The following is a 27,865-nucleotide window of genomic DNA, read 5'->3' on the forward strand; positions in this document are numbered from 1 at the left end:
TAAGCGACTTGCATTAAAACTGGGTGTAGAATACCCACTTTCCACACGTGGACAAAAAAAGGGTTTTCCGTAACCTGTTTCAATACAAGTCATACAGCCAGTACGCGAAACTTATGACTGAACATCGACAAATGCTTCAGTTTAACTATCTCGAACAAAAGAAACAAAACCAGCTTTGTCTACAACATCGATGACTAGGACCTAGCACCCTTAACCGTAAAAGCTGATTTGGGCTTCAAGGAACACATCGATAATGTCATAATGCCTACAAAATGCTTGGTTTCATTTTCCGATCAACCAAATGCTTCAGGTCACCGAAAAGTCTCATCGTGCCTTACAGTGCATACGTGCGAAGCAGATTGGAATACTGCTGTTCCATCTGGAATCCCATCTACAATATGTACAGCGACAGTATTGAAAGAGTACAGCTAAAATTCACCCGCATGCTCTACTACAATTTCCATTGGATAAAACCGGATTATCACACTCGACTGGAGCAACTGAACTGATCTCGAGTCATTCGCAACCAGCAAACTTTTTACCTACCGTTTGACAAAAAATCAAACATTCAGCGCAATTCCCCTATGTATAGACTTCAGAGCAACCACAATGAATACTATTCTTCGATTGACATACTGGAACCGAATTTTTCTGTTTTTAAGAACCGAGATTTAAGAGTTACAGTTTGATTAATTGATGTAAGATCGCTTTCTCTTTAATTTTTTTCTTTTCTTTGATTTTCGCTTTAATCTCCTTTTGAGACTAATTTAATGATTTAATAACGACAACTTGAACGTAAATTAACGGTTAATATGTAATTAGGGTAGTGGCCTGTATATATTAATCGGAATAAACAAACAAATAATCCTGTAAGAGAGTGAGGTTAGGTTAGGGAGGTTACATAGACTGCCATTTCATTATTCATTCATTCACTTGTTTTCTCAGTCTACCTAATTGATTTGCACAATTTCGCTACCATATATTACCCTATGTCAAATACTCAAGCACGATTTTTGAAAGTTCCCGCTATGTTTGATTTTCGATGCGATTTCCAATAAAATTAGGCGACAAATGACGAGTTTTGTCTTTTTAATCGATAGAGCTCAAAAAATAAGTTGTACGAAGTAAGTGAATGAATCGGATCTGTATCGGATTTTATGTTGTCGTTTGAAATTTTCAAAGTTAATTTTGACCAGTTGCCTTGGCACATCCGCCAGTTGTCGTTAGTGTTTTTTTCACCTTATTCGATGATTAAACTAGCCCCATCAATAGTTTGGTCAAAATATTCTCCTGCAAGCATACGGATTTTTTTGGACAAATACCCCCTATCTACAGCATGCACTGCGTTTCTTTTGAAAATATAGACGACTAGTTTTCATTGTATGAGTGTTTGTTCGAAAAAACAATCCTAAACCTCCAAATTTGACATTTCTCAATTCAGTATTCATGCTAGAAGTTGTACTGTGCGTGCAGGGGCTCGTGTTTATTTGGTAGTTTTACTCTATTTGTTTTCAAAACAAGACACCCACAAAATCGTTCAGTTACATCGGTTTTTTATTAGATAAACCATTTACGAACTGTGGGGATTGAATCCCTTTTTAGATTTTGTGCGAGCGGGAAACTACTACCTGCGTCAGGTGCTATTGGCGCTAATAGAAGGAAATAGTGGGCAAATAGAAGGAAGTAGTGGGCCAATCGATGCGCCAATAGGAAATAGATGGGACAAGATTTGCTCGCGTAGTTTCGATTTTGTGTAACCTCCGTATAGTTTTCATTGATGAATAGCCAGAGGACCCTTTTCGAGTTCTACAGTTCATGCATACCTTCAAGAAAGTCAATAAAATGATGTTACTCGCTACAATGACAAGATTGATGCGACAGAAAATCTTTTTTTTTATTTTTCAAATTTTCAATGGTCCTTTGAAACGGACAGAAACAAATATTTAATACATTACACTCTGAAGGACATAAACTGCTTTTTGTTCGAACAAAACTAAGTCGGTAATTCCATTAGCAACATTATAAATCGTATGTCTAGTCCTTCGACGAGAAAGCTTTCTCAAAGTATGCAACGCGTGACTTGACACGATGATGGCTGGTTCTATAAAAAGAGTCGAAATAATTATTTCCAATTTGAACTGGGGAATCGTTATACGCACCGTGGTGACAATTGATGAACATTGTCAGTTCCATTTTTGTCGACTTTCCCACAAGATCGCAATTTATCACTCCACGTTTGCGTTTCCTTGCTAATCATTTCGTTTGAATTGCGACATGCACACAAGGACTGCTTTTCGTTCTCCTTAAAGGAATCGTGTTCCTTTTCGTTCTCCTCAAGAGAAACGTTTCGGTGAGCCGAGGTCAATTCTTGAACAGAAATTTTCTTTTCGTTTTTCTCTCCTTTGCACTCGTCTGCTTTGACATCGGTATTGAAAGTGCTTTCACGACGAGGATTTCCTTTCGTATGTACTCTTGGAGTGGTTTGACGGGGACCAATATTCGTAGATTTCTTTACAGGTTTCTTAACAGTGTCCAATTTAGCATCAATACTGGACACTGGCAAAGTTGTATTATGCGGTTCATATCCAACAGGCAAAGAATGTCTGCCAGCGGTATGCGATCTACTGGAAATATTAAAATTTTCCCTAGGCTGCAGCGTTGTTCGTGGTGTACGCGGACGTTTGTCCAATACCGATCCAAAAATTAAAGAACGTCTCTGGTCAGTGTAAGATTTGCCCGTACTGTGGACATTTTCTTTCGACTGCATCATTGATGGCGGTGTATACGGGTAAAACGTAGTACTGTTCAATTGAGGTCCAACGGCTGAAGAATGTTGGTCATAAGAATATGATGCGCTAGTACCGTGGACATTTTCTTCCCACTCCATCATTGATGGCAACCGAAAAGTAGTATCGCCTAATTGAAATCCAACGTTTAGAGAACGTTGGTCATCCGTGTAAGTTGTACACGGTCGAAACGAAGTATTCCCCAATTCATATCCAATGGTTAACGAACGTTCATCATCAGTAGTATAAGATGTGTCAGTTACATGAACATTCTCGTTCAAATGCATCATTGGGGATGGATGAAACGTAGTATCGTCCAATTCACATCCAACAGTTAACGAATCATTTAAGAACAAATTCTTACATCGACTCGAATAGAGCTCCTCTATAGCAGCCAAATTAAATGGACCACTCCAACGTTCACTCAGATTGCGATACGAAAAGTTCGCACATTTGGAGGTTGAAAATTTGTCCAAGACATCACAATACGGCGATTTGATGAAAAATCGGATGGCCAGTCCCAACGAGTCGTCTTGGTGTTCACAGTCGACCATTTTCAGATACATACTGGCTCGGCCACTTTCCTTGACAACGGAATTACGTGATTCGACGTACTGACCCTTCGGATAAAATATCAACATCCAACTCGACGTTCCGACGGAGTCGTAAAAATCCAATCGAAATGGATCCGTCCGGATGGATTCGCCGACCGTGACATGTTTCAGAACATTTCGGTAATTGTCAATACGGGCCAGACACAAAATTTTATTTTTCATTTTTTGCACATCATTTACAATAATAGTATAGGCAGACATGATAAACGACAACGACAAACGGATAATTATATTTTTAAAGTGAATTTCACTCAACACATTCGATTATTGCCTGCAACATCTAACAATAAGCGATGAAAACTGAAATCGAACTTGCAACAAAAGAATTGACATCGACATAAAAGCATACGTAGTCAAAGCCTACGTCACGTTGCTAGTCTATAATGTTCAGATGTAAACTAGAGTGACACTAGACGAGACATGTTCGGTTACATCAAGGTTCTGAAAAGGGTTACATTGTCCTGATGGTATTTACCAAGGTAGAGGTAATTCCATGCAGATGCGCGGTGCTCATCTGACTCGGTTATGACATTATCTCCACCATAGCACTACTCCTAGCATGAACATTGAATTGACAAGTCAGAAGGCTTTTGTGATAAAAGCTTAGGATTGCTTGTATTGCATGGTTTAACTCATTCAACGAAAACGAGTCATCTATCTATACAAAAGAAACGCAGTGCCTACTGTCATTTCATCAGCCACCGAATATTTTCTATATTCATGCTAGAAGCAGTGCTGTGTCTCCACATTATTATCTACCTTTTACCTTGTAAATACTTACCCGGGTCTGAAAAGTAATTGAATCTCTTGCTAAGGCTTTGAAATTTTTTTGAACATCATTGAAAGAGTGACCCCTTTTGGTAGTATCACCACAGCACTGCTTCTAGCATGAACATAGAACATATACGCTAGTAGAACTGTGCATGCAATGCAGTGGATTCCATCGTTTCATCATCGTCATACGTATGAACTGCATTGGATCAGAAAGAGAGAGAGAGAGAAATAGATGACATTCCGGGCAGTTCTACTAGGGATATTCGGACGCTGATGAAGTCAATGTACGCACTTCGTGTCTTTTGTAAAGATAGACGACTTGTTTAAGATGTATGAGTTAAAACACCACATTGCCGGACTGGCTATCAAAAACCACTCCGGGAAAATCGATTAAAAGATTCGAAAAAGGACTTTTTCATGTAAAAATGCAGATCGCTTGAATTCCCAGTACGGCCAGTTCGGTACTGACGTACAATACAAACAATCCTAAGCGGTAGACGTACAATACAAACAATCCTAAGCGGTAGACGTACAATACAAATTTGACATTTGTCCATTCAGTGTTCGTGCTAGTAGCAGTGCTGTTATATCACCCTAATTTGGTGTTAGACTGAAGTTTGTTTTATTTAAGTCCCGTGGTAACGAGTAAACAATAGTCAGCCTCCTGTTTCGCGCTGTTGTATGGATTATAGTAGTATCGTGTCTCGTGCTGCATATGTATGATCATACGAAGCACGACTTCAAGATCAACGTTCGTGCTGCAAAAACTTTTGTATGTTAGACGGTAACCGGAAATTCTTCGATAGCACCGGCACGATTCGATTAGATTACATATTACATTTTACTCGCAACAACTCACGGAAATGATTCATTACCTGTTAAAATAGAAGTAATTTTTTTTCGCGAAGCTACGCTGGTAACATAGCTTACTTAATTTACCATAGAACCAACATAAAATATCCCAACGGATAACATACTATTGCCACTGCTATTATGAGATACTAATATATGGATTTTCTGTCTAAATGGGATCACCCTAATGCAAATGAAAGATGAAAATCTGAAAGGAAATTAAAATAATTTCTTTTCTGAAGTAGGTTCGGGTGGCCTCCGGATTGGCCTACATTACAAGTAAAAATTAATTTATCGTTGAAGCAGACGATATATTTGAAATTGGAGCGTGTCAGTTAATCAGAATGTTACATCCTTGCTCCAAAATCACATTGCGATATAATATAAAGGTATAGCTCGTTAGTATATAAGCACCTGCATAAGCTTTGCACCAGCAATTAGCAATACACGCTACAACGGTAACAGTTTATTTCTAATAAGGTCCACCACTTACTATCCAAGAGGACTCAATTTAACTGGTAAGAGTTTGTTGAATTGAAAAAAAATAATTTTTGGTAGTCCTGCTCTGTAATTCTACCTACCTATATTATAAACCCCAGTTCCCATAGCTTCCGTGTTACCTATGTTTCCACATATTTATATAACACATCGTATGGGACTTTACTTTTTCTCAGATTTTGTTTGTAGCGAAGTTGTCTCGAGTATAGACAGAAAAAAGATGAATTTATGTATCAATTAACGAGAACAAACAGAACAAATGAGTCATCGTCTTTATGATTCGGATTGAATTCCGTTTCAAGTGCTTTCTCCAGCTGGTGTGTATTTCTGTGAATGCATTGGAATATCGAGTTCACACATACAAGTGACCACCTGGCTGAAAACAGCTGAAAAAATTCGAACACAAAACGGAATATTTTGTTGTGGGAAATGCAAAGAACCTAGCATAGTAGTAGAAAATTGCTTGTTACACTGTTCCTGTTCCAAGGACATATCGTTAGTGTAAAATATTACTCTATTTGACATAAGCAATATTCTACTACTATTGCTACAACGTCTGCCAACGAACCTAGTTTTGCAAATGCGATAAAATGTACCCGCTCACAATAGCTCGGGTTAAGTAAGATATTTTTCGAGGCTAGTGCAGAAATTAGACTTTACGGTTTTAGAATATTTAACATGATACAGAATTCTTCGCCCCAGGATGTGCTACCCTATTCTTTGAGCTTTGGAACCTTCATTTCAGAACGGTTTGTTCAATAATTTTTTTTTATAACTTACAGTAAATTCGTGTGGGAAGCAGAACCATTCTAGAATGAAATTAGTAACTTCGTGTATATCACTGGTTATTTTTGCGTCCGCAGTCTACAATGTAATTGCGGATGATAAAAAATGTACTGTAAAGCGTGCAGAATTCACGCCATTGACCATATCTCCCTCATTCGTTCCAATCGTCGGAAATGTTCCAATCACAATACAAGGTCCTTCCATCACCGGTGCCGTCAAAGTTGAAATCCGATTCCATGATGAAACTGTTAAGACAGTAACTGGAACAATATCAGGGGACAAGGTAACCTGTTTAGTGCCGTTTTTAAACACGAACGGTCGAATTAAGGTGGACATGATAGTTACTAGCAGCACTAGTACTGGTGAAACGTACTACGGCTTCATTTACACCGAGAAACATCGCAGTGAAATGAAATTTGAACTTGTCAGCAATACTCAAATCAAACTTTCTTGGGATAAGACGAAGTTCGATGCAGGCACCCCGCTAAAATTGGTGCTGTTGGAGGTGGTTGGTGGAGTTTTTACTTCTAGAGGTGTGATCAAAACGAACATCCCAAACAATGGCGCCTTCACAGGGAATCTCGATAGCCAGGGCTCAACCATAGTTCAAAACTTAAGGAATACTTACGTTGTTCAATTAGAAACTACGGCCAAGTCAACTACTACGACTACCATTAACAATCCAATAATTTCAAATTATCTGAGTCAACTCACAACGAAAAGTCAGGCTGAGATCGATAAAATGTGTCTGGATTGGTACATTGTGGATAATGGTGTTCCAAAAGACACTGAACCATGTCCAAAAACTTTAGAGCAAGCTAAGGTTGATGAACGCTTTGAGCCCGTTAATGACTTGAAGCCATATAATCCTGATGCAGAATTCGGCTTCTTGCAACGTACTCCATCCAAGAGTGGTGCTGCCCAGCGTTGTGTTTACAAAGGTGGAAAACTATTGGTTGGACCTCCGAGCGGTGGTAATGTGCGAAAAGTTAGTCCTAATGGTCCTTTAGGAGAATGGCACCACTTCGCTGCAGACATAATGCCATGGTTCCTGTGCTGTAATAATAACAAGGCCAACTGTAAGCTGTACTACGAAAGGAGACCATCCGACAATGGTGATAATTACAAACCGCCGTGCTGTGGAACAGTCTGTGGAGACCCGCACTTCACTACATTCGACGGATTTTACTATACTTTCCTTGGACTCGGAGAGTTCTGGGTTATCAAAGGTCAAGATAACATTTTCTCGATGCAAGGAAGATTTACCCAATATCTAAACACAGGAGCAACCGTCTGTACGGTGTATGTGATGCAATATCGAGGCTGTGAAGGAGTTGTAACTATTCAGCTGTCCCTGAAGAAGGACTACATTGAGATAATGATTGATGGGCAGATAGTTGCATTTGACTCGAAGCCCAATCAGCCTAAACGTACCATTGACTATAACGGTGCGTCTATTGCAATATATTCACAGAAAGATATTAGGATTACGTTCCCCTCGGGATATTCGTTCAAATTTACCTATGACCCCAATGTTATCAACATGATTGCTTTACTGAGTCCTGAACTGAAAGGTACGATCAGGGGTTTGTTTGGTAACTTTGATGATAATCAGGAGAATGAATTTACTTATCCTGATGGAAAAGTTATTCCCAAAAATTCGAACGCAAAAGACATCAACGACTTCGGGATGAGCTGGAAAATTGATTGTAAAGACAGTTTGTTTACATATCCAAGTGACAAAGGTTATGAGAGCTTCCATGACGATAAATACGTTCCCAAAACCGACCCGATAGACGTCGATAACGTGCCACCGAAGGTTAAGGAAGTTTGCGGAGATAACTATGAATGTTTGTTTGATTTCACTGTTACTGGAAATGTAGAGATGGCAACCAGTACTCTGACAACTATAAAGACGTTTACTAGCATTATTCAAACATTCAGCGTTTCGTGTCCGAGAATAACTGTTCCGAAAAATGGTTCCTTAGAAGTTGTTAATTTTGCTGAAGGAAATACCGTCAAACTTGTTTGCAATGACTCATTTAAACTTAAGGGAAATGATACCATCAAATGCATTAGAAGTGCAGGTGGACAACTGTCCTGGGACGGAACATTGGGCGAATGTACAAATTCCTGCGCAAATGAGAACTCATGGTTACAATGGCTTTGTGAACATGGATTTTCTACATCGTAAAAACAACAACGTAGCGACAAAAAGCGCGTTAAATGATCGATGGAAATAGTTGAGAATTTTGATTAAATAAACGAATGTTACATACAACACTGTCCTTTTGATTAAATTTTCTTTACATAAGAACGGGATGCAATATGCATTATGCAGGTAAGCATTTGTCCTCACTAATCACATGAGAAAATTCGGGAAAGGAACTCCTAAATCTCAGGATAATAAGTAGTGTAGTCAAAGAGAAGCAGCTGAAGTGCGTTGGTTAAATTTCCAAAGTGGTAACAATGCAACTGTTTAATTCCTTATTTGCCTTGTGCTCATCACAAATTGGAGTCTTATGATAAAGACAAAATATTTTGCACTTACATCGAGGAAATACTTCTTAGATTTCGTGCTTTACGTCGGCTAGCAGACAGTTGCCTCTAAAGCATAGACATTATAGAGCGATAAATCTATTAGTTGTTTGTTGACCTGTGAACTGTGATTGAGCTCGTGCTATTTAGTTGCAAATCTGTATCGCCACCTGATTTATTTGAAGAAACATTGAATTAACGAACTTGCTTCATGTACTGATACTGAGATCATTGAATTGGCTGAGTTGACAAAACGTTTTCCGATTAGAGTCAAGAAAATGTCGAATTGAAATCTGTTTTAAAAAGCAAACTGTTACAGACTCAAGTCAGGGGAGGACCCAGCTATAAGCTGTAATTATTATGGCTTATCAATAACTTAATAATTGAAGATCTTCAGTTCTTTAGACAATACAATCGACACAAATTCATTTAGGGCATGCATTGCTTCTAGTATTAACCTAGAATATATTCAAAATTGTATTCATTTTCTCAGACCTTTTAAGACCTACCCCCTTTGTATCAGAATATGAAACAAATTCCACCCATGGAGTGGCTTCTATTCTTAACAAAAGTTTTCCAAATCTATTTATCTAGAACCATGGAAACTGGCCTGATTCAGGAGAAACAGGCGAAGATAACTTGGATTAGTAAACGAAGACTGAGGTACCGCAGCTGAAACCACAGCTGTACCATAGATGAAATTATAGTAGGCCCTATTGGCGATGTTCCAAATATCCAGGTGGAGTTCCTTTCTATGTGAAACTCGGCATTTTGATTGGGTGCCAAAGTAAAATATTGTCGAGCGATAAATGATGGAATTTGTTTATGTACTGTCCGTTTGACAAGAGGATCGCCACGGTTCAGCAGGGGGTTTTGAACATTTGTTTTTTACACGTTGGCACACGTACTCTTGTCAGATTCAAGATTCTTTTTACGAAGGTTACGCTGATTATACTTTGTGAAAAAGGCCAATACCTTGCAAATATGTCACATCTTGGACAGAATTTGACACTGCAATATCTGCAACATGAAAAAACTAAATGTTCGAAACCCCCTGAAACCCCGTGCTTCCACCTACGTAATATACACAAACTAGGTGAGCCAATCTTAATTTATTTGCAACAAAGGGTGCGACGCGTAGCGGAAAGAAATCGAATGTAGGTACACATTACGAGGGATTCTTTTGAAAATCCACCTATCAAGATCGGACCTATTTCGTCTGGGATGGATATATACATGGTTTGAAAGGTCTTTGCCAGTAGACATCAAAACAGGCCTCACACAGTCTCGAGCCACACCTGGTTGCTGGTGGAAGATCTTCGAAGTTGGAAAAATAGTGTTTTTTATCCGAATTTTTTGGCCGTAATAAATGATCGTTTCGGGTGAGAGTGGGCTCGTTGGAAAGCTGAGCTTAATTAATTTCGGGTCATGCCTCGTTTGATTAGATTCATTGATATATGTTTGCAAAAATTTGCAAGAAATATTTTCAAAATCTGTGTGAACTTTAGACAGGTCTGGGCTGGTACTGATGACGGTTATTGTGAATCTAACATGCCAGTTGTAACGTACATTATCTAAGCTTTCCATAAATACCTCATTTGCAGTGCTGGTGATTGCTGGTGAGTTTTACGAGTAGCGGTTGTACTAACATAAAATTCTGTTATGCCGGCAATCACCAGCACTGCAAATGAGATATCAACGGAAAGCATAGACAATGTATGTTACGACTAGCATGTTAGGTTCACATTAGGCGTCATCAGTACCAGCCCAGACCTGTCTAAAGTTCACACAGATTTTGAAAATTTTTCTTGCAAATTTTTGCAAACATATATCAATGAATCTAATCAAACTAGACCCGACCCGAAAGTACTTAAGCTCAGCTCAGCCCAATCTCACCTTGAACCCTGAACGGCCAAAAAATTCGGATAAAAAACACTATTTTTCCAACTTCGGAGATCTTCCACCAGCAACCAGGTGTGGCTCGAGACTGTGTGAGGCCTGTTTTGAGGTCTACTGGCAAAGACCTTTCAGACCATGTATATATCCAACCCAGACGAAATGGGTCCGATTATGATAGGTGGATTTTCAAAAGAATCCCTCTACATAGAATATGGCAACAATGGTTTGTTGTGAGCAAAATTTCACATTCTTATGTCTGATATTCAAATATTTCAATATAGAAAGTGGTGCCATCCATTGAACGCGAAGTCGCGAATTGCTTATGTCAAATAAAGTAATATTTACACTGGAGGAATGGCCTTGAAACAGTGTAAAAATGAAAAACTAGAGGGTACAGGGTGGGATGAATTTTAAACCCAATAAGTCCAATAAGTATTCGGCTCAATAGCACATGTTATTACCTTTCTAATGACACCCCACACGACCCTATACGGCTCGTGTAACTGGAGAAATTTTTGTAAGAAAAGTGCAAGTTTTCGGCTTTTGTTCACCTTTCACCAGCCACACAAACTTCGAAGAATTTTTTTGAAAGTGGTTTTGGCTTCTAGGGTTGAATACCTTTCTAGACACATATAAAAAAGTCCACTGGAAAATACGTCCGATTTCGGTAGGTTGTTTTTCAAAAGAACTCTAAAGGCAGTTAAAACTCAAAGGCTTGTGGTAATGCTAGGAGCAGTGCTACGGCATAAGTCGGAAGAATTCAATGGTTTGTTTGTTTCAGTTATAACAAGCTTTTGATAGAAGATTTCCCAGTCCGGCAAGGATCTTTGCATGTATCATCAAACTAGAAACGTTTTACATCCGCCTCTGATTGAAGATCGTTTACATCATTGGAAAATGCGATGAGTTTTCTATTTTCGTTAGCATTTGTTGTCTATATAAACTCGTTGTATTGATAGATTCGTCGATCAGTGAACTTTTACATTCTCCACGATCAACATGCAGTGGTCCAGCTCATTGTTGGTTATCGTTTTAAGTGAGTTTTAATTTGATTTCCGGTCGTGGAAATTGTGTGGCAATTTTATTTTTTTTTTTATTTAGTCGGCCTGACAACCGTAAACGGTGCCTGGAAACGGAACCAGGAGTACAACTACAAAGTGGTTACAAAGACTCTAAGGGACGAAAAGTGGGATGAATTCCAAACTCGTTTGACCATTCGTCCAGAATCAGATGAAATTTTGATTGGTAAATTAGGCCAGACACAGTATGGCAACACTCAAACATCGATACTCTCGGGCTTGACCAACCGGAATAACAATGATCGTCGAATGGAGGAACAACTATTCAAAGTTAAAGTGAAAAATGGTGTTGTTGAAGCATTGCTTGTCGATCGCCAATTGAGTGAATATCAAATTAACCAACTGAAATCCCTCGTAAATGCGTTCGTGGATAAAGTTTACGTCGACAGAAATGTCCAATGCCAAATGGATGGAGACCATGCTTTTTACAATATGAATGAGCAAACTATGATGGGACACTGTGAAACGATTTATGAAATTTCGCCATTGGCAGAATATTTGGCTCAATCCAGTCGTGATTTGGTTCCGATGCCACAATTACAAAGGCAAGGACAATATACCGATGTGATCAAGAGCAGAGACTATAACAAGTGCAACCAGAACAGAAACGATGGCTCGAGCCCAAACACAAATAGAGAGTCAACGCTTATTGAAGTGAACCGTGTCATTCTCTCTGGACCGCTAAATGATTACACCGTTCAATCAGCATTCTCAACCTTGAAATTGACTGACCGTTTGAATAGTCCACCCAAAACTATTTCCTACGTCAATGTAACATTGGAATCATTTAATACCAACACGAGACTTCCCTCAATTTCGATCGACAATCTAGTGGATGTTCAAAACAACTATTCACCAAGAGCTTCGCTTAACACTGATAATCGAATTGGATTCATTGGTAATCGTCCACGAAGCAACCTTCCATGTACGTCAAAGCACGCAGCCTTCAGGCAACTCACCATAACTCCTTCATTCGTCTCAATCGTCGGACACACTCCAATCACAATCCAAGGCCCTTCTCTCAGTGATGCTGTCAGAGTTCAAGTTCGATTCCATGATGCAATTCTTAAGACAGTAACTGCAACCATTTCAGGAGACAAGGCAACCTGTTTGGTACCGTATTTGTATACGAACGGTAGAATGCAGGTGGACATGATAGTTACACGCACCAACACTGTTGTTGATACGTTCTATGGTTTCATTTACACCGAAAAGCATCGTAGCGCGATGAATTTTGAACTTCTCAGCTCATCTAGAGTCAAAATGACCTGGGATAAAACTAAGTTCAATGTGGGCGCCCCCTTAAGATTAGAACTGCTGGAATTAGTTGAAGGAGTCCTAACACCTAGAGGTATCATCAAATCGAACATAACAAACAATGGAGCCTTCACAGGAGATCTGGATATGCAGGGCACATCGATAGTTCAACAATTGAGAAGTCTTTACGTAGTCAAATTAGAATCAGCGCTACTGCTTTCAAGTCCTACAGTTGGTGTGAGTGCCAGGAGTGTCGTAATTTCAAATTTTCTGAATCAACTTAGTACAAAAACTCAGGCCGAGATCGATCAAATGTGTTACGATTGGTACGCTCAAGATGAAGGTGCCCCCAGAGACGCATTGCCCTGTCCACCAACTTTACAAAAAGCTCGAGTTGATGAACGATTCGAGCCTGTTGACGACTTAAAGCTGTATAACCCCGATGCAGATTTCGGCTTCATGCAACGAGTTCCATCCAAGAGCGGCGCTGCACAGCGTTGTGTTTATAAAAATGGAAAATTATTGGTTGGTCCACCAAGTGGTGGTAATGTGCGCAATAGTCCAGTTCAGACAAAAAAAAAGTTTCAAGTTGTATCGAGGCACATCATCTAATTGTTTCCTATGATCTAGTAGAACAATTTTGTAAAAGAAACTGTGTAAAAATTTTCACTCTCCGAGCTGCGCAAAGAAATTACATTTTCTTAGAATTCGCTAAAAATGTTCACTTTTAGCGAATTATAAGAAAATGAAAATTCTTTGCGCAGTCCGGAGAGTGAAATTTTTTTAATACTATCTTCTACAAAATTGTTCTACTAGATCATAGGAAACAATTAGATGATGTGCCTCGATACAACTCGAAACTTTTTTTTTGTCTGAACTGGACTAGTGCGCAAAGTTAGTCCGAATGGCGAGAAGGGAGAGGTACCACACATCATTGCTGATATAATGCCATGGTTTTTGTGCTGTAACAATAACAAGGCCAATTGCAATCTCTATTACGAGAAGAGACCATCAAACAATGGCAGCGACTATGTTGATCCTCATTCTGGAATGGTTATTGGAGACCCGCACTTCACTACATTCGACGGATTTTACTATACTTTCCTTGGTCTTGGCGAGTTTTGGATTTTCAAGAGTCAGGATGACGTTTTCTCAATGCAAGGAAGGTTTACTCAATATCTGAACACAGGAGCAACCGTATGTACGGTATATGTAATGCAACATCGAAGCATTGAAGGGGATACAACCATTCAGTTATCTCTAATGAAGGACTATATCGAGATTATGATTGATGGACAGGTCGTCACATTGGACTCTAGACCAAATACTAAACGTTCCATAGCGCATAAGGGTGCCTTCATTGCAATCAATTCACAGAAAGATATTAGGATTACGTTCTCCTCGGGATATTCGTTCAAATTTACCTATGATCCGTATGTGATTAACATGATTGCTATGCTTGATGTCAATCTGAAGAATACGTTCAGGGGTTTGTTTGGTAACTTTGATGATAATCAGGAGAATGAATTCACTTATCCCGATGGAAGAGTCATTCCTAAAAATTCTAAAGCGAAAGAAATTCATGATTTCGGCATGAACTGGAAAGTGGATTGTCAAGACAGTCTGTTTACATATCCAGACGGCAAAAGTTACGAGAACTATCAGGACGACAACTACGTTCCACGCCTCGAACCCATCGACGTCGATAAGCTTCCGCCGAAAGCTAAGGAAATTTGCGGGGACAATTATGAATGTTTGTTTGATTTCGCTGTAACTGGAAATCAAGAGATGGCAACCAGCACAAAGACAACCGTTGACACATTTACCTCCATCATCCAATCATTGAGCGTCACTTGTCCAAGACTATCTGCGCCGAGGAATGGATCCTTACAAGTTCGCAACTATTTTGTAGGAAGTATCGTCAAACTCGTTTGCAATGACAATTTTGCGGTTCAAGGAAATGATTCCATGACGTGCGCCAGAAATGCTCGAGGAGAACTGTCTTGGCAAGGAACATTGGGACAATGCGTCCAGAAAAATAAATGCGCAAATGAAAACTCATGGCTGCAGTGGCTGTGTGAACATGGATTACAAGCATAGAAAAACGTAGCGACATACGTTAAACGGTACTAAGTAATTTAACGATTGAAAAAAAAAATTGATAAAATAAATTTACAGTTGGCAGATCATGTCTTTCTTCTATATCCCTTCCTTCGAATAAATAACGAGATCTTTACTAATCGACTAATCAAGAAACATGCATCAATCTCTGAGTTGCTTCCACTCAGGCACATGCATTTCTCTCTATCGAATATGTTCAAAACGGGACTCTTAGGAATTGTGACTGTAATAGTCATGCGAGTAGTGTGAGGAAGGCATCCCACACGTCGAAGAGAACGTAGAAAGGAGAGGCAATATTTACTCAACTTACAGAACGGTAAAGAATCTAATAGATTGCCCTGAAACCGGTTGATAAGAGCTTTGCAACGATACCTCTCATGTCGCTGTAGTTGTCCATTATATGTTTTATGTTAAAGTACTGAAGTCCTCTTCCTCGAAAGAGCGTTGCCAGATATGGAAAGCTATGCCATGAGGGATACATTGATATATTTCGCTATTTAAGGCTGTAAGGATTGTCCGTGGGCGTAGACGTGAATGGGAGCTCGTTCAATTGAGATAGGCGATTACTGAAACTCTAACTTTTACATAAATTGAGTTTTTTTATTAAAAATACCAAAAATTATAGATCCGACACCCTGGACCTTTGTCCTATTTTCCAGACTTAGGCGCTGGATTAATTCTAGATATTTTAGTCAATTTCGATTTGGGCTGGATTGCCCTTACGTTCCAGGCAGTGTGAACGGCATTCTGTGCAATGTCACCAACATGTGATTCTAGTTCTCCCGGCTGGAATCCACAGCTAGAAATTTTTAATGAATTGCATTTCACAAAATCATAGTGAGACAGTATTTCGGGTTCTTCAATAGTTTGACTCACCTGCGCTCATAATTACGGGCCAAACGACGGCCAACACCCGAAGCTAATATTCCCGTTCCCATCTGAGCTCCCCGTGCTACACTTCCCGTTGAAATGATTGCCGCTTTAGCTATTTCCATTCCACCGTCCACCATACGTTCGGCTCTTTCTTTATCCACATTATTTGCAGTGAGTATTTTTGTTGAAACTTCTCGCACTACTGGAGACAATACACTGCCCAATGCCCACAAACAAGTACCCACACCATTTGCTAACAATTCGAGAAGATTGAGATGATCGAAATTGTAAAAAAAAAGTTCAAGCAAGTTTTCACCTAAATGCCCCGTCAATGTTGCTGCAGTTCCCACAACGGCCTTAGCGATTTTCACATTTCTGATGACATCATCTCGTTCCCGTTGATTCATTGATTGTGGACGAGAATCAAATAAATTTGCTCTTTGATTTACGACAGGGCCGTCGTAAATTGGAGAGGTTACGAAATTCGTCACAGAGTTAGCCCAATCCTCCAGCGCGAGTGAAGCGAATTCTCCGACTATATCATACATACAAAAGATAAAACATTTTTGACAAAAGCATGGTGTGACTGCTGAACTGAAATCATTCCTTTACCTTCGACCATTCCTCCAGCAACATTTCGACTGAAAGTATCGATTGGATTATTTGAATTCTGAGATTCCTTAGATGGACACGTTGGGCATTCTTTCATGTAAATGGCCTCAAAGCAATAGTATCCAAACTTACAGCCGCAATAGCCTACTTTAAAGACACTTTCACATCTATTTCCATTGCAAAGGGAACAATTGTCCCGTGATGAGTTGTGTGAAACTAAATCTAATGAAAACAGGAGAAAAAGAGTCACGGTTGCTGATATTGAATGACGATCGAGATAATCGTTACGACAACCCACATTTCCTGTTTGAACTTTGAACCACATGTGGCTCATTAATTTACCTGTAGTTTTTGTGATTGAATGGTTGACCGCGTCAGCGACAGCTACAGATCGAAAATCGGGCTGATCGGCTTTTTGTATTGCCTGTGCCTGTGCGGCCTGTGCCTTTCGCATTCTTCGATTTCGTCTTCTGTTAGCTGACGGCATATAGGTTTGTTCCAAGGTCATTTTGTAATGTCAAATTTCATCCACAGAAGGCAACTAAACCTCAACTTTTAGATTGACGAACATTTTAACGAAAAATTTACAGAGAAATTGGTTGACGTTTAGGTTATGATCCTCTCTGTGGATGAAATCGTCGTGGTTCGTGTTGTCAAAATTCGGCTTTACAGTTATTTAGAACAAACCTATAGATCAGTGTCAAATAACTGTTCTTCTCTCAAAATAGTGTCAAATGAGTTGTCAATTTCACAAAGCTAACCTCAAACAATGACAGCTCCATATAAATTTTTGTAACATTTTGGTTAGCTTTGTGAAAATGACAGCTCATTTGACATCTCAAACGACATTGACAATGTACAGATACAAAAACAAAAAACAAAACAAAAAAATCGAAAATCAACAGCAATTGAGTAAGTCTGTCTGCGCAAATGATAACTGATTGCACCTATATGTCACAAAGACCTTCCGAGACCTTCCTTAAAAAATAATTTATTCAACAAAAAGGATCTACCATAAAATGAACATATAGCCAGTGAAAATTCATGCATAGGGTTTTCCAAGGTAAATATAGTGAGGAGGTAATGCCATATACAAACGAATCAGATGTGCGGTGGCACGAAAGTTCGATACAAACGCCATCTCATCCCTTCGTCTGAATGGCATTACCTCCTCACTATACTTACCTTGGGGTTTTCCATAAATAACTTAAATGAGAGAGTTGATTGTGTTACTTTGTCAGGAAAATGGACGTTTATAACGGAAAATCTATCGAAAAAAAAACTTTATAATGCAGGTCCCTAGTCAAATCGAGTGCTCCTGCCTGGTTTACTTTACACTGCCGTAATTGGATTTTAATTTTGAATAGTTTTCAGCAAGTGCAGTGAATTTCGGTTCGGTCAAGTCCAGACCGGAAAATTCGGTTCGGTTCTGACCGAACCGAACCGAATTTTCCGGTTTGGACTTGACCGAACCGAAATTTTCGGTTTTTCGGATAACCGATTCATGTCTGGCTATCGGATACTATCCATTACGAATTGTGCATTAAAATTGGACTGAGGATTTTTTGGCTGGAGACACATGTATTGTTATTGTCTCTTTTACAATTTCATAGTTTCAGTAAATTACAAAATGTCGAAAACGTTAGAATTATTTTCTGAGTTCTGTTCGAAAGTCTTTAAAACTGTAGCTGCATTTCCTCTTTGTATTTCTATTTCCTGCAAGACAGTACAGCAGTACTCTGTTGTCTTGCGACCAGAAAATGCGAAAAATTGGTTTTCAGCGAGACTGTAAAGAGGTTGTTTTCTGGCCGCAAGACAACAAAGAAGTTTTTTACTCTCAATGGTTCATAATTTGTGAAGAGGTTCAACTACTGCTGACTCATGAATAGTAGCTCTCACTCCCTCTAACAAACAAAGCACAATTATTAAGGTGATAAAGCAAAGCACTTCACTGTCCAGTTTCAGTATTCTATTAAGAGTACCACTCATGCTTGAAGTGCGTTGGTTGGATAAAGACGTTTGTAAAAGTATAATTCATTTACTCTCGTTTTGACTACAACTACTTTATAACTAACATTACAAGTAATATCAACGCACTTCAAGCAAAAGTACTTCGAGCGACACCTGTCAAATAGAGTTCTATTTTGTATGAAAATTTGTTTGATACACTGGCCCGTTTCAGTACTCAATTTAGAGTACTACCTATGCTTGAAAATCGTTGGTAACATTCTCCTACTTGTTTGCATTGAAGTATCATCATCTTTGTCAAGTTTCTTCTTAATTCATACCAAATGCCTGCACCTTGTTTTTAAACGTGACGAAAGCACCACACTTGCTAAGCGTGTCCGCTGAACAAGCTTTGAAGGATATACGGCTGTGATGATACAATATCGAACGAATCTCTTCAATTCGAAAATAAAAGTGTACGAATTCCGACACAAATCAGTCGGCTGTCACTTAGTTGAAAATTTTATGATAAATATGAAAGGTAAAATTTGTGCAAAAATGCCAAATAAACAAGTAAAAATTTGTGAATGAATCTGGTATAGAGAAAGAGTGTACCGAGATTTGCCTACAAACATCGTAAGTATTGGAGAAATGGTGAATTCGTTTCAAAATTTGGTCAGAAATCGCTTTTCGTCTTGCATCGTTACTGCTATGTTGACGACAAAACATTTTGTTATTTTCCGTTTCTTATCAATGATATCATACGTTTCGGTTGGATAAATTTCCAAGTGTTTACATCAGCACACTCATATATATGCATGGTTTATGTGCATAAAATTACGAACTAATGTCCGTGCTGGTATATATACATAACTAAATAGTATGATTCAGTTGAAGCCATTGTGCGTTTTATCACACATTCAACGTAAAACTTAATTATTATACCTAGACTGTTGGTGCAGTCTTATGCAATTAGTGTAATCAAACCCACCAAATTGATTTGTCAACTTTTCCAGCGACGAAAAATGTTTGCCACATTAAAGAATAAAATCAAAGAGGAGACGGGAAATGAAGTTCCTCATCTGCCAGTTCGGACGGCACAAAATCGATATCAACGTGGTACGTTAGACTCAACAAGTAGTGTGTCCATCGAAAGTTTATCCATGTTTGAACAGGTACTGTGTCAGAATTTCTTGTCAACAGGACAGACCAGTAATAACAGTTACACGTTCTGGTTGTTCCACAGAAAGAAGCCGAGCTGTCTGCACTACGAGCGCAATTCAACGATATCAATTGTAAATACAATGACTTATCCAAACGGTACAACATTTTGCAGGACGACATGGAACGACTAGAAAAGGCGAATGAACTGTTGGAGGAGAGTGTTAAAGTTTCACAAGGTGAGCAAGGTGATCAGTAGATCGTAACAAATTGTTTCGAATGAGTCAGAATCTCCTCATATTTGGTGAATTGGGCCAGGAAGGGCTGCCGATGCCTTACAACCGATGCCTATAGGTGTCTATGTCTACTTGTATTTTTCGGTCTAATAAAAGGGAAAATCCAATTTGATTTCAGTACAAAAAGAGCTCATTTATGACGAACAGGACAAGATCCAAAATTTGCAGGCCCAGGAGATAGCAAAACTTAAAAATTTACTTAATTTTCGTGAACAGGTTAGGCTCTGGTCATAAGTGACTACATTCACAAACGTTTACATTTCTCCAATTGAAACCCATTACAGGAGGCCCTAGATCGTCTTACAGTAATCAAGCAAACTCAGCAGCAACTGGATCACGTGAAGTCAGAAAACAAACAACTGCGGGAGATGGAAGCACAGAGGGAGGAAATCGAGGTTGGTTGAAATGACGATGACCACGACCAGTCACTACACATTACGTTATTTGAATTTTCTGTTTATGGGGTCGTTCGTAGATGGTGTCACGGTGCGAGGTCTTTAGGAAGGAATACGTATAATTGGTGTCTTGTTAGATTTGCTCTCCTTCGTGTGATGAAGAAGTTTAAAGAGAGTCAAAAGTTGCGTGACATCATTTGAACGACCTCTTTTCGTTTTTTACCTGCTTGTAATGTCGTGCATTTGTGATTTTTTATGTTCATGTGTTTCACGTTCATCATTCATTTGTTATTCGTTCATTTATTGTCATCTGCATGTGGTACGTACATCGCCGGACACATTTTTCCCCCGCTTTATTAAAGTGACTGTTAAACCGAAAAGTCTCATCGTTTCAGGATGAATTGGAACGACTTCGTCACGCCAGTCAGATGGAAACGAATAATTACAAAACGAACATGGCTTGCCTGGAAGAACAGAATCGCCATCTACTGAGTAAGCTGAATGTGCTGGAAGAGGCTCGCTTCAATTTTACGTCTAACATCAGCAACGACGAAAAGGTGAACGCACTCATACAGGAACGAAAGTTCTTGGAACAGCGATTGGAAGAAGCACACATTCAATTATCGGACATAAAGAGCAACTGGAGTGCTCAGAATTTGGCACTGGAAACTCAGGTTGGTGAATCGTTTAGTTGCTCGACTGGGAAATGTGCTTTGGCGTACTTTACTGTCGAAATGACCGTTGTCAATTTTAATGCGGTGCCCGGGACTACGTAGAGATACCAAGAGCTTGTGTATATGTGCGCATATCAGTAGCTCGGAAGGCCTCGGTTTTACACCTAAGTCATCTAAGACAAAAGATATTTGCTTTGACCAGCAGACGTTACCATTGCTGGCCGAGTGTATACCACAGTCAGCTTGCATTGTAGAATAATCAAATTGATGTTAGAGTGAATGTGCTAGTACACCGGAAGCGTAACACAAAAATTTCATTGAAATATCCGTTGTGCCAGACAAGTCAAATTTTTGAATTTTCAAATTGGTTGGTACGACAGGCCCTTCCTCGTAAATTTTATATTTCAGTCTTCTGTCATGTGGCACAACACCTTCATTTCTACATCAATTTAGTTGTTCTACGATGCAAGTTGACTGAGTAGGGACTGCGTACTATCAATATCTTGACCTAGAGCGTTACTTTATTCACTGGTCACCCGGTAATGAGTCAAAACTGCATTGACGCATCACAACTTATTTCCTTATTGGGGGCGTACTCAGTGAAATCACTACGTTCTTGTCAGCCTGCCTTCGTGTGAGTCGAAATTAAAAAGTTCCAAACAAGGACGTAATCTACTATTACCAGACTCTAATACGACGTCTGTATGTATCATATTTGATAACGTTGTTGACGATTTCTGAGTAGGAAGTAAGTGCATTTCTACACTGACATCAAAATACTGCCCATTTCGATCGCCCCTCACTTACAGATCATTACTGATTCAACGAAAGATATATTTTTTCCTCCATTTCAATCCAATCAAATATTTCGCCAGGTAAGTCGCTTATCGCGACAAGTGGCCGCCGAAGCAACGGAAAAACGAAAAGCCATCACATCCCAAGACGCTCATATCGAAAAAGTGAAAGAACTCGAATTTCAATTAGAAACATTCCAAAGTGAGATCACCCAACGTGATAACAAGGTTTGTGACCGAAATACTGTTTTTGTTGTGCGATATCGTTTTCTCTAACCGGACCGGTTCATTTTTGTAGATAAAATTGCTGGAAGAGGAAATCGATGATTTGAGTGGAACGCTCCGTGACATTCGGATTGAAAACGAGGAAGAAATTACGTTTATGAGAAGCAAAGTTGTGAGTAGATGAGTAGCGTAACTTTGGGATGAGTTTTTTTTTCGTAAAAATTATTTTTAAATTTTTGAATCACGACACCGGTATAAAACGAGCTAGTCATTACAATTAGTATTGGAATTTAGCGACTGCTTTCCATTGTTTCGTTAAAAGTTTTTTTTTGTTTTTTTTTTAAGTTTTAAAAATTTTATTTTTTAAAAAGAAAATGGACTGAGTCAACTAATGCGAAATGAAAAGACTGGTTTGGTTTAAATGTTTCACTAAAGACACAGTTGTTCTCTCAGCCGTTTACTTGCTTTTAGAAATTGCATTTACCGACTTCGGTAAATAGCATCTGCGGTTCGGAGCATGTAAATTACCTGATATTGCTAAAGCAATTGTCATCAGCTTAGAAATATCTTTCAGTGGAGTCATTGCCGAGAGGCGTTTTATCACACTGGTCCAAATGAAATACGATTTAGTGGTCAAAATTACTGCAAAATTAACCGATAATTTTCCGGGAAAATTTTCAACAGATTTCGCCAATAAACCTCATTGCATTTGGACCAATCTCACGTCAATGCAGAACCTGTTATTACCTAAATTTCCTAATTTACTGAAAAAATTACCAAAAAGTTAGTTTGGTAATTTTGTCAGTAAATTAGGTAAATCAAATTATCTCTCTGGGTTCCTATCTTCAATTACGGAAGATGAATCTCCCTGTAAAATGACGTCACATTTGTGCGAAAAATAACGTCATTTGCCAGTAATAACAGTCAAAAAACCCTTAGGGGCCATTCACAAATTACGCACGCACCAAATTCGAAATTTCAGACCCCTCCTCCCCCCTTGCACGCGAAAATGTATGGAGAAAATTTCAAAAATGTATGAAGCGTACGCTTTTGTCAAACCCCCACTCCCCCCTTAAGAGCGTGCGTAATTTGTGAATGGCCCCTTAAAGGGTAAATGTGACGCAAGTCCTTTATCATTCTGCGCCAATGGCTAATAAGATGTTTTTCTGGTCCGGAAGGCTAAAATATTGGACTCGTATTTTTTTAGAATTTTAAAAAATATTTTAGGCATAGGGAGCGAGGCATTTGTACAAATGTACGAAAGCGTTGGTTAGCGCTTTCATACATTTGTCCAAATGCCTCGCTACCTATGCCTAAAATATTTTTTAAAATTCTAAAAAAATACGAGTCCAATATTTTAGCCTTCCGGACCAGAAAAACATCTTATAAGCACAATATCCCACATTCCCCGAAATCTGAGCTCAAACAATTTTAGAAAGAAAATTTTACAAAAAATAAATTGCGTCACAAGTGACAGATGTTGGCGCTTCTATATGGCATTTGTACCCAAGATACGGTTTTTTTCCAACTTTTGAAAATTCCATTCTTATTTTTGGCCATTATTAGCCTACAACCAAAATTTCAGGAAAATCTATAGAAACGTTTAGGAGTTGCTGGATTCACTTTTCCATAAGAACTAACAGACTAACATAGGCGATTTCAGTTATCTGAAAAAACGAGAGTTCGCTTATTTTCATACAAAAACCAAAATTTTGAAACTCAATATCTCAGCCAAATCGTAACCTACTTTAACGTGTGATAGCTCGTTGAACTCATTACCAGACATCTAAAGTTTGGTAGTGTAATTGCGTCACGCCCGCTTACTAACGTGTGAGCATGATCCCATGATTGAACGAGTAGCAGCATTCGATATGTTAAACACATCGCATTTGCCGTGGTAGTAAAATATTTACTGCATTTTGATGACATACAAAAATACTGGTAGTGTGCTCAAGTGTTCCTCTGGTTTTTTCATTTCAACTAATAACCCTGCCGCAATTTGAATTCTTTTGTTTCAAATTTTCGTTAAGTCTCTTAGGCAAATTACGGCAGCCTTACGACAACGACTCACTACTCGACACCCCGTACGTTGCAGTTACGAGTTCGAAAACCTATGGGTATTTTTCCCTTCTGATTATAAATCCCGAAAAAATAATTTTCTAGGACGTCTGGATCAGGAGCTAGAGTCTAGCTGCTAGACATATTGTCAGTTAAATGGGAATTCAAATGGTGTGAGCGAGATCAGTATTGTTGTCTCTCTCACACTAGTGGAATTCTTATTTAACCTAGAACCGGGTCTATCTCCTGATCCAGACGTCCTAGAAATTTGTTTTTTTCTGGAATTGGAATCAGTAGGGAAAAATACCCATAGGTTTCCGAACTCGTAACTGCAGCAATTTTTTATTTACCATCTGTAACATCAGCAATAGTTCGTTAATTTACATGCTCTGACCTACAGGTGCTATTTACCGAAGTCGGTAAATGCAATCTCTACTTGCTAATCATCATATAACTAACAGTAGAGTTTTAAGCTTAAGTTACTAACCTAATTAAGTTGAACATTGCAGACTTTATAGCATATGCATGCATTTGCATTCATTCCACCTGTTCAATATTTTTTATCGTTCCTCTTGAAATGTGCCATTTAAAATCGAAATTTTTTATTTAAGTGACGTTGTTCCTACAAATGTTGTTTTTTTTGGGTAAAATAAACGAATTTTTCATCAGTTTTTTTGAATTATTTTTTCTTCATGGTTTTTATGTTAATGTTTTGTCCACTGTTGCTTGAAATCTATTTTCTTTTAACAATAAAATCACATTCGATGGGTTGCACCGTTTTGGTTGAATATTTATAGATCACTTCACAAGCTGTCAACTTCTGGGACACTTCGTATTTGTAGGAAAAATCACAAAATTTTGGTCAAGTTAGATTACCTTGTTAACATATCAAGTGTCCCAGAAGTTTATGGTTCCGCGAAGTCAAAGTATATTAACATGAAGGTAATGCAACTGTGCAGTTACGCACGGATCCCTAGTTTCAGGTGAATCAGGCCTCGTTATGTAGCACACATATTGAATTGGTTTGCGTTAAGTTGCAGTTAGTGGTAACGGTAAGGTGAATTCGATTTCACACAACCTTTCGGAAGGTGCAACAACTTTAGTCACAAGGAAATATGATGATGACAACAGTACAAAAATGAATTCAGACCTGAAAGACGGGATCCGTAAAATCTCTGATTGCATTACCTTCAGTATTTATACACTTTGTGCGAAGTGCCCTAATAGGTCGTATGGTTGGACGGATAATTTTTACTTTATTTCTTTTTTATTTACTAAAATTCACCCTTTTTTTTGATTAGAAACAATGTGAACAAGAAACAACAGATCTAAAAACGCGACTAACCGCATCCGATGATAGACTAAACGATCACATCGAAAAATCCGAAGTGCTTGTCAGAACGCTTAGGAGTCAGATAGCTGAGTCGAAGGATGAGTGCAGTGCTATGAGTAACATAGTGGAAGAGTAAGTTTTCGGTTTTATTGTTTTTCTTTGTTAATGGAAGTTATTGGAGTCTATTGGAAGTTTACATGAGAAAGTCAAAGGCATTGATTAGAGAAATGATAACAGATGGCGTTGCTGCCGCCTCACCGCAGAGCCATTCCTTATCAATTCTCTGGTATTGATGTGATTGATGTTATTGGTGTCAGTGGCTTTCCATCGCTACAGCAGGAAATGTATACAAGGTAACCAATCTAATCGGCTACAGCTTCAGCATATGCATCGGAATTCCACTGACCCTGACTACAAAGCATGTCACCTTCAGATAATACCGCGTTCGAACAAAGCGATTCAGTTACATTTGCATGACCTGAATTTTTCCTGTTCCGAACCTTGCATTTGACCTGTTCCGGTGGATATTTGAAACGTTTTCGCTAACTTTCGAGATTTAATTGATTTTTGAGATTGACAAAAATCGTGAAAATTCCTGGGAAAATTCATGAAATCTCCAATATTTTCTGTGGTATTTAAACTTTCTGGCAGATCCTATCGAATTGCAAATAAATTTGTGGAGAGCCCACAAAAGTCAATTCAACAATTTGATTTTTTCCCTTTCAGTGAGAAAAAGGAAAGAGCGACGATTTTACTGCAAAACGCCGAAATATCGCAGGAGCTGTCAATTTTGAAACAGGAGCTAAAAAGTGAATCGGCTGAAGTAACCGAACTGAGTGAAACAAATCAAAAGCTGCAACAGTCACTGCATGAGTGGTAGGTTAACACGTCGCTCATAATGAGTTCCTATAACTGAAACCGATTTTCGTTCCAGTGAAACCGAACTATCTGCATTACGTAGCAGAAATGAACAACTGGAGGTGATAGCTAGCGAACAAAAATCAAAAACCGAAATCATTGACGAATTGAACAAAGATTTATCGGAAAAGAACAAAGTAAAAAAACGAAAAACTTTCGTACCCTTACCAGTTCGCGTCTAATGTCCCGTCTCATTTCAGTCAATAAAACTGTTGAAGCAACGTTTGGCTGACTTCAAAAAGACGCTGCAAAACGAATTCAAGGGTAGTGTGAACCATACCACCAGTTGCCTTGATGATAATCCGAGCGAAACAAACCATTCGGATGGAAAAACTGTGTCGATATCAGAAAAGGTGGACAAACCGACGAATCACTGTACCGATACCGCTACCAAAAATCGATCGGTTGTTATGGACGAAGTTAACTTTAAGTACTTAAAGCATGTGATACTGAAATTTCTGACCAGTCGAGAGGTAAGTCATTCGGTTTTCCATTTTTTTTTCTCGATTCAACGAAGGAATTTTAAAATTTCGCCTTGATGAATATTGATGCCAGGTTGAAGCACGCCATTTAATACGAGCGGTCGGAACACTGCTTCAGTTAAGCCAAGATGAGGAGAAATTGCTACATGATACGCTTAGCTTCCGAATGAGTTGGTTCGGCACGCGGCCAGAGTCAAAGCTTCACAATTTTATCTAAGTAGGATCAAGTGGACGACTCTTCGACGACAATAATTTCTTCCCAATTAACGGAAACGATTGTTTTATGGCAAAATGTTTTATTTATTTACAGTTTAATCGGAAAATTTCTTCTTCTTTTTCGCATTTTATTTATTTTCGAGTTAAGTGTTTCCATTTATTTATTTGCTGGAACAGAGTCTTTACTTCATTAAGATTCCGTGATATTACTAAGTTGATTTGCAACATTATAAATGGATGAATAAGAGAATCACTTGTACAGTATTACTACCTTCTACCTACACACACAGATTTTATAAATTAAAAATTGTTTAGTTTTCGATTTAAGCAAAACTTAACGTGTTGAACGTGTACTCCTAATAGCTTTGACCTACACGTGCAATGCATATGACATATTTAATACAAAATCAGGCATTTTTGTGTTTTCCCGCATTTGTTTTATTTGGTGTTTTTATACCGAACCACCATTGGTGGTCCATCAATCAAACCATTCAATAAAGACAATTTTAAATTACAAACCCAAGAGTCCGATTTCTTTCCTCAAATTGAAATCTTTTAACGACAATCCAAGGCATAACGTCAGCTCTTCCACTGTTAGGGAAATTTGTTGGAGTTTACAATATCCGACGCTGTTCCTTTGGATCATCCTCAACGCCGCAAATGATCTGGATGGAAAG

At 38.7% G+C, this 27,865-nt stretch overlaps 5 protein-coding genes across 8 annotated transcripts; 3 read left to right on the plus strand and 2 right to left on the minus strand.

Moving 5' to 3' along the window:
* Positions 1–1,860: 1,860 nt before the first annotated feature.
* On the minus strand, positions 1,861–3,813 carry LOC119072232. Of its 3 annotated transcripts, XM_037177404.1 has the most exons (3): positions 3,090–3,794; positions 2,160–2,681; positions 1,862–2,101 (listed from the first exon to the last, which is right to left on the minus strand). In XM_037177404.1, exons 1-3 carry the CDS (start codon positions 3,599–3,601, stop codon positions 2,035–2,037), a joined length of 1,101 nt encoding a protein of 366 aa, XP_037033299.1. In that variant the 5' UTR covers positions 3,602–3,794; the 3' UTR covers positions 1,862–2,034. The 3 variants fall into 3 exon arrangements, with proteins under 3 accessions (XP_037033297.1, XP_037033299.1, XP_037033300.1); XM_037177402.1 differs by having other exon boundaries at positions 1,861–2,101; positions 2,160–3,794; XM_037177405.1 differs by having other exon boundaries at positions 1,866–2,095; positions 2,160–3,813.
* Positions 3,814–5,438: 1,625 nt separating this feature from the next.
* LOC119072233 (sushi domain-containing protein 2-like) lies at positions 5,439–8,591 on the plus strand. Its single transcript, XM_037177406.1, has 2 exons — positions 5,439–5,544; positions 6,307–8,591. The coding sequence occupies exon 2, from the start codon at positions 6,339–6,341 to the stop codon at positions 8,502–8,504; it is 2,166 nt and encodes a 721-aa protein (XP_037033301.1). The 5' UTR covers positions 5,439–5,544; positions 6,307–6,338; the 3' UTR covers positions 8,505–8,591.
* A 3,110-nt stretch (positions 8,592–11,701) lies between these two features.
* Positions 11,702–15,263, plus strand: LOC119072240 (protein mesh-like). The gene is made up of 3 exons (XM_037177415.1): positions 11,702–11,783; positions 11,849–13,632; positions 13,969–15,263. Exons 1-3 carry the CDS (start codon positions 11,747–11,749, stop codon positions 15,181–15,183), a joined length of 3,036 nt encoding a protein of 1,011 aa, XP_037033310.1. The 5' UTR covers positions 11,702–11,746; the 3' UTR covers positions 15,184–15,263.
* A 528-nt stretch (positions 15,264–15,791) lies between these two features.
* On the minus strand, positions 15,792–17,603 carry LOC119072269. The gene is made up of 6 exons (XM_037177460.1): positions 17,545–17,603; positions 17,032–17,178; positions 16,690–16,911; positions 16,394–16,612; positions 16,081–16,330; positions 15,792–16,003 (listed from the first exon to the last, which is right to left on the minus strand). The coding sequence occupies exons 2-6, from the start codon at positions 17,174–17,176 to the stop codon at positions 15,853–15,855; spliced, it is 987 nt and encodes a 328-aa protein (XP_037033355.1). The 5' UTR covers positions 17,177–17,178; positions 17,545–17,603; the 3' UTR covers positions 15,792–15,852.
* Positions 17,604–19,123: 1,520 nt separating this feature from the next.
* LOC119072244 (golgin subfamily A member 1) lies at positions 19,124–27,701 on the plus strand. Of its 2 annotated transcripts, XM_037177424.1 has the most exons (13): positions 19,124–19,272; positions 19,653–19,811; positions 19,883–20,036; positions 20,212–20,309; positions 20,378–20,488; positions 20,884–21,162; positions 22,038–22,184; positions 22,255–22,353; positions 25,541–25,704; positions 26,299–26,448; positions 26,507–26,627; positions 26,691–26,963; positions 27,046–27,701. In XM_037177424.1, exons 2-13 carry the CDS (start codon positions 19,662–19,664, stop codon positions 27,187–27,189), a joined length of 1,890 nt encoding a protein of 629 aa, XP_037033319.1. In that variant the 5' UTR covers positions 19,124–19,272; positions 19,653–19,661; the 3' UTR covers positions 27,190–27,701. The 2 variants fall into 2 exon arrangements, with proteins under 2 accessions (XP_037033319.1, XP_037033320.1); XM_037177425.1 differs by lacking the exons at positions 22,038–22,184; positions 22,255–22,353 and having other exon boundaries at positions 19,140–19,272; positions 27,046–27,631.
* The last annotated feature ends 164 nt before the right edge of the window (positions 27,702–27,865 follow it).

The sequence above is a fragment of the Bradysia coprophila genome, assembly GCF_014529535.1.
Source record: "Bradysia coprophila strain Holo2 chromosome IV unlocalized genomic scaffold, BU_Bcop_v1 contig_81, whole genome shotgun sequence".
NCBI classification, from domain to species: domain Eukaryota; kingdom Metazoa; phylum Arthropoda; class Insecta; order Diptera; family Sciaridae; genus Bradysia; species Bradysia coprophila.

What these genes read in the sequence shown, in the direction of transcription:
- LOC119072232 (XM_037177402.1), bottom strand. Translation starts at nt 3,601, where the DNA reads ATGTCTGCCTATACTATTATTGTAAATGATGTGCAAAAAATGAAAAAT. An exon ending in GTTCATCAATTGTCACCACG is followed by an intron (nt 2,102 to 2,159) that starts GTGCGTATAACG and finishes CTCTTTTTATAG; the next exon opens with AACCAGCCATCATCGTGTCA.
- LOC119072233 (XM_037177406.1), top strand. Translation starts at nt 6,339, where the DNA reads ATGAAATTAGTAACTTCGTGTATATCACTGGTTATTTTTGCGTCCGCA.
- LOC119072240 (XM_037177415.1), top strand. Translation starts at nt 11,747, where the DNA reads ATGCAGTGGTCCAGCTCATTGTTGGTTATCGTTTTAA. An exon ending in ATTGTTGGTTATCGTTTTAA is followed by an intron (nt 11,784 to 11,848) that starts GTGAGTTTTAAT and finishes TTTTTTATTTAG; the next exon opens with TCGGCCTGACAACCGTAAAC. An exon ending in GTCCACCAAGTGGTGGTAAT is followed by an intron (nt 13,633 to 13,968) that starts GTGCGCAATAGT and finishes TGAACTGGACTA; the next exon opens with GTGCGCAAAGTTAGTCCGAA.
- LOC119072269 (XM_037177460.1), bottom strand. Translation starts at nt 17,176, where the DNA reads ATGCCGTCAGCTAACAGAAGACGAAATCGAAGAATGCGAAAGGCACAG. An exon ending in TGCTGGAGGAATGGTCGAAG is followed by an intron (nt 16,613 to 16,689) that starts GTAAAGGAATGA and finishes TGTATGATATAG; the next exon opens with TCGGAGAATTCGCTTCACTC. An exon ending in AACATTGACGGGGCATTTAG is followed by an intron (nt 16,331 to 16,393) that starts GTGAAAACTTGC and finishes TCGAATTGTTAG; the next exon opens with CAAATGGTGTGGGTACTTGT.
- LOC119072244 (XM_037177424.1), top strand. Translation starts at nt 19,662, where the DNA reads ATGTTTGCCACATTAAAGAATAAAATCAAAGAGGAGACGGGAAATGAA. An exon ending in GAGTGTTAAAGTTTCACAAG is followed by an intron (nt 20,037 to 20,211) that starts GTGAGCAAGGTG and finishes ATTTGATTTCAG; the next exon opens with TACAAAAAGAGCTCATTTAT. An exon ending in TCACCCAACGTGATAACAAG is followed by an intron (nt 22,185 to 22,254) that starts GTTTGTGACCGA and finishes TCATTTTTGTAG; the next exon opens with ATAAAATTGCTGGAAGAGGA.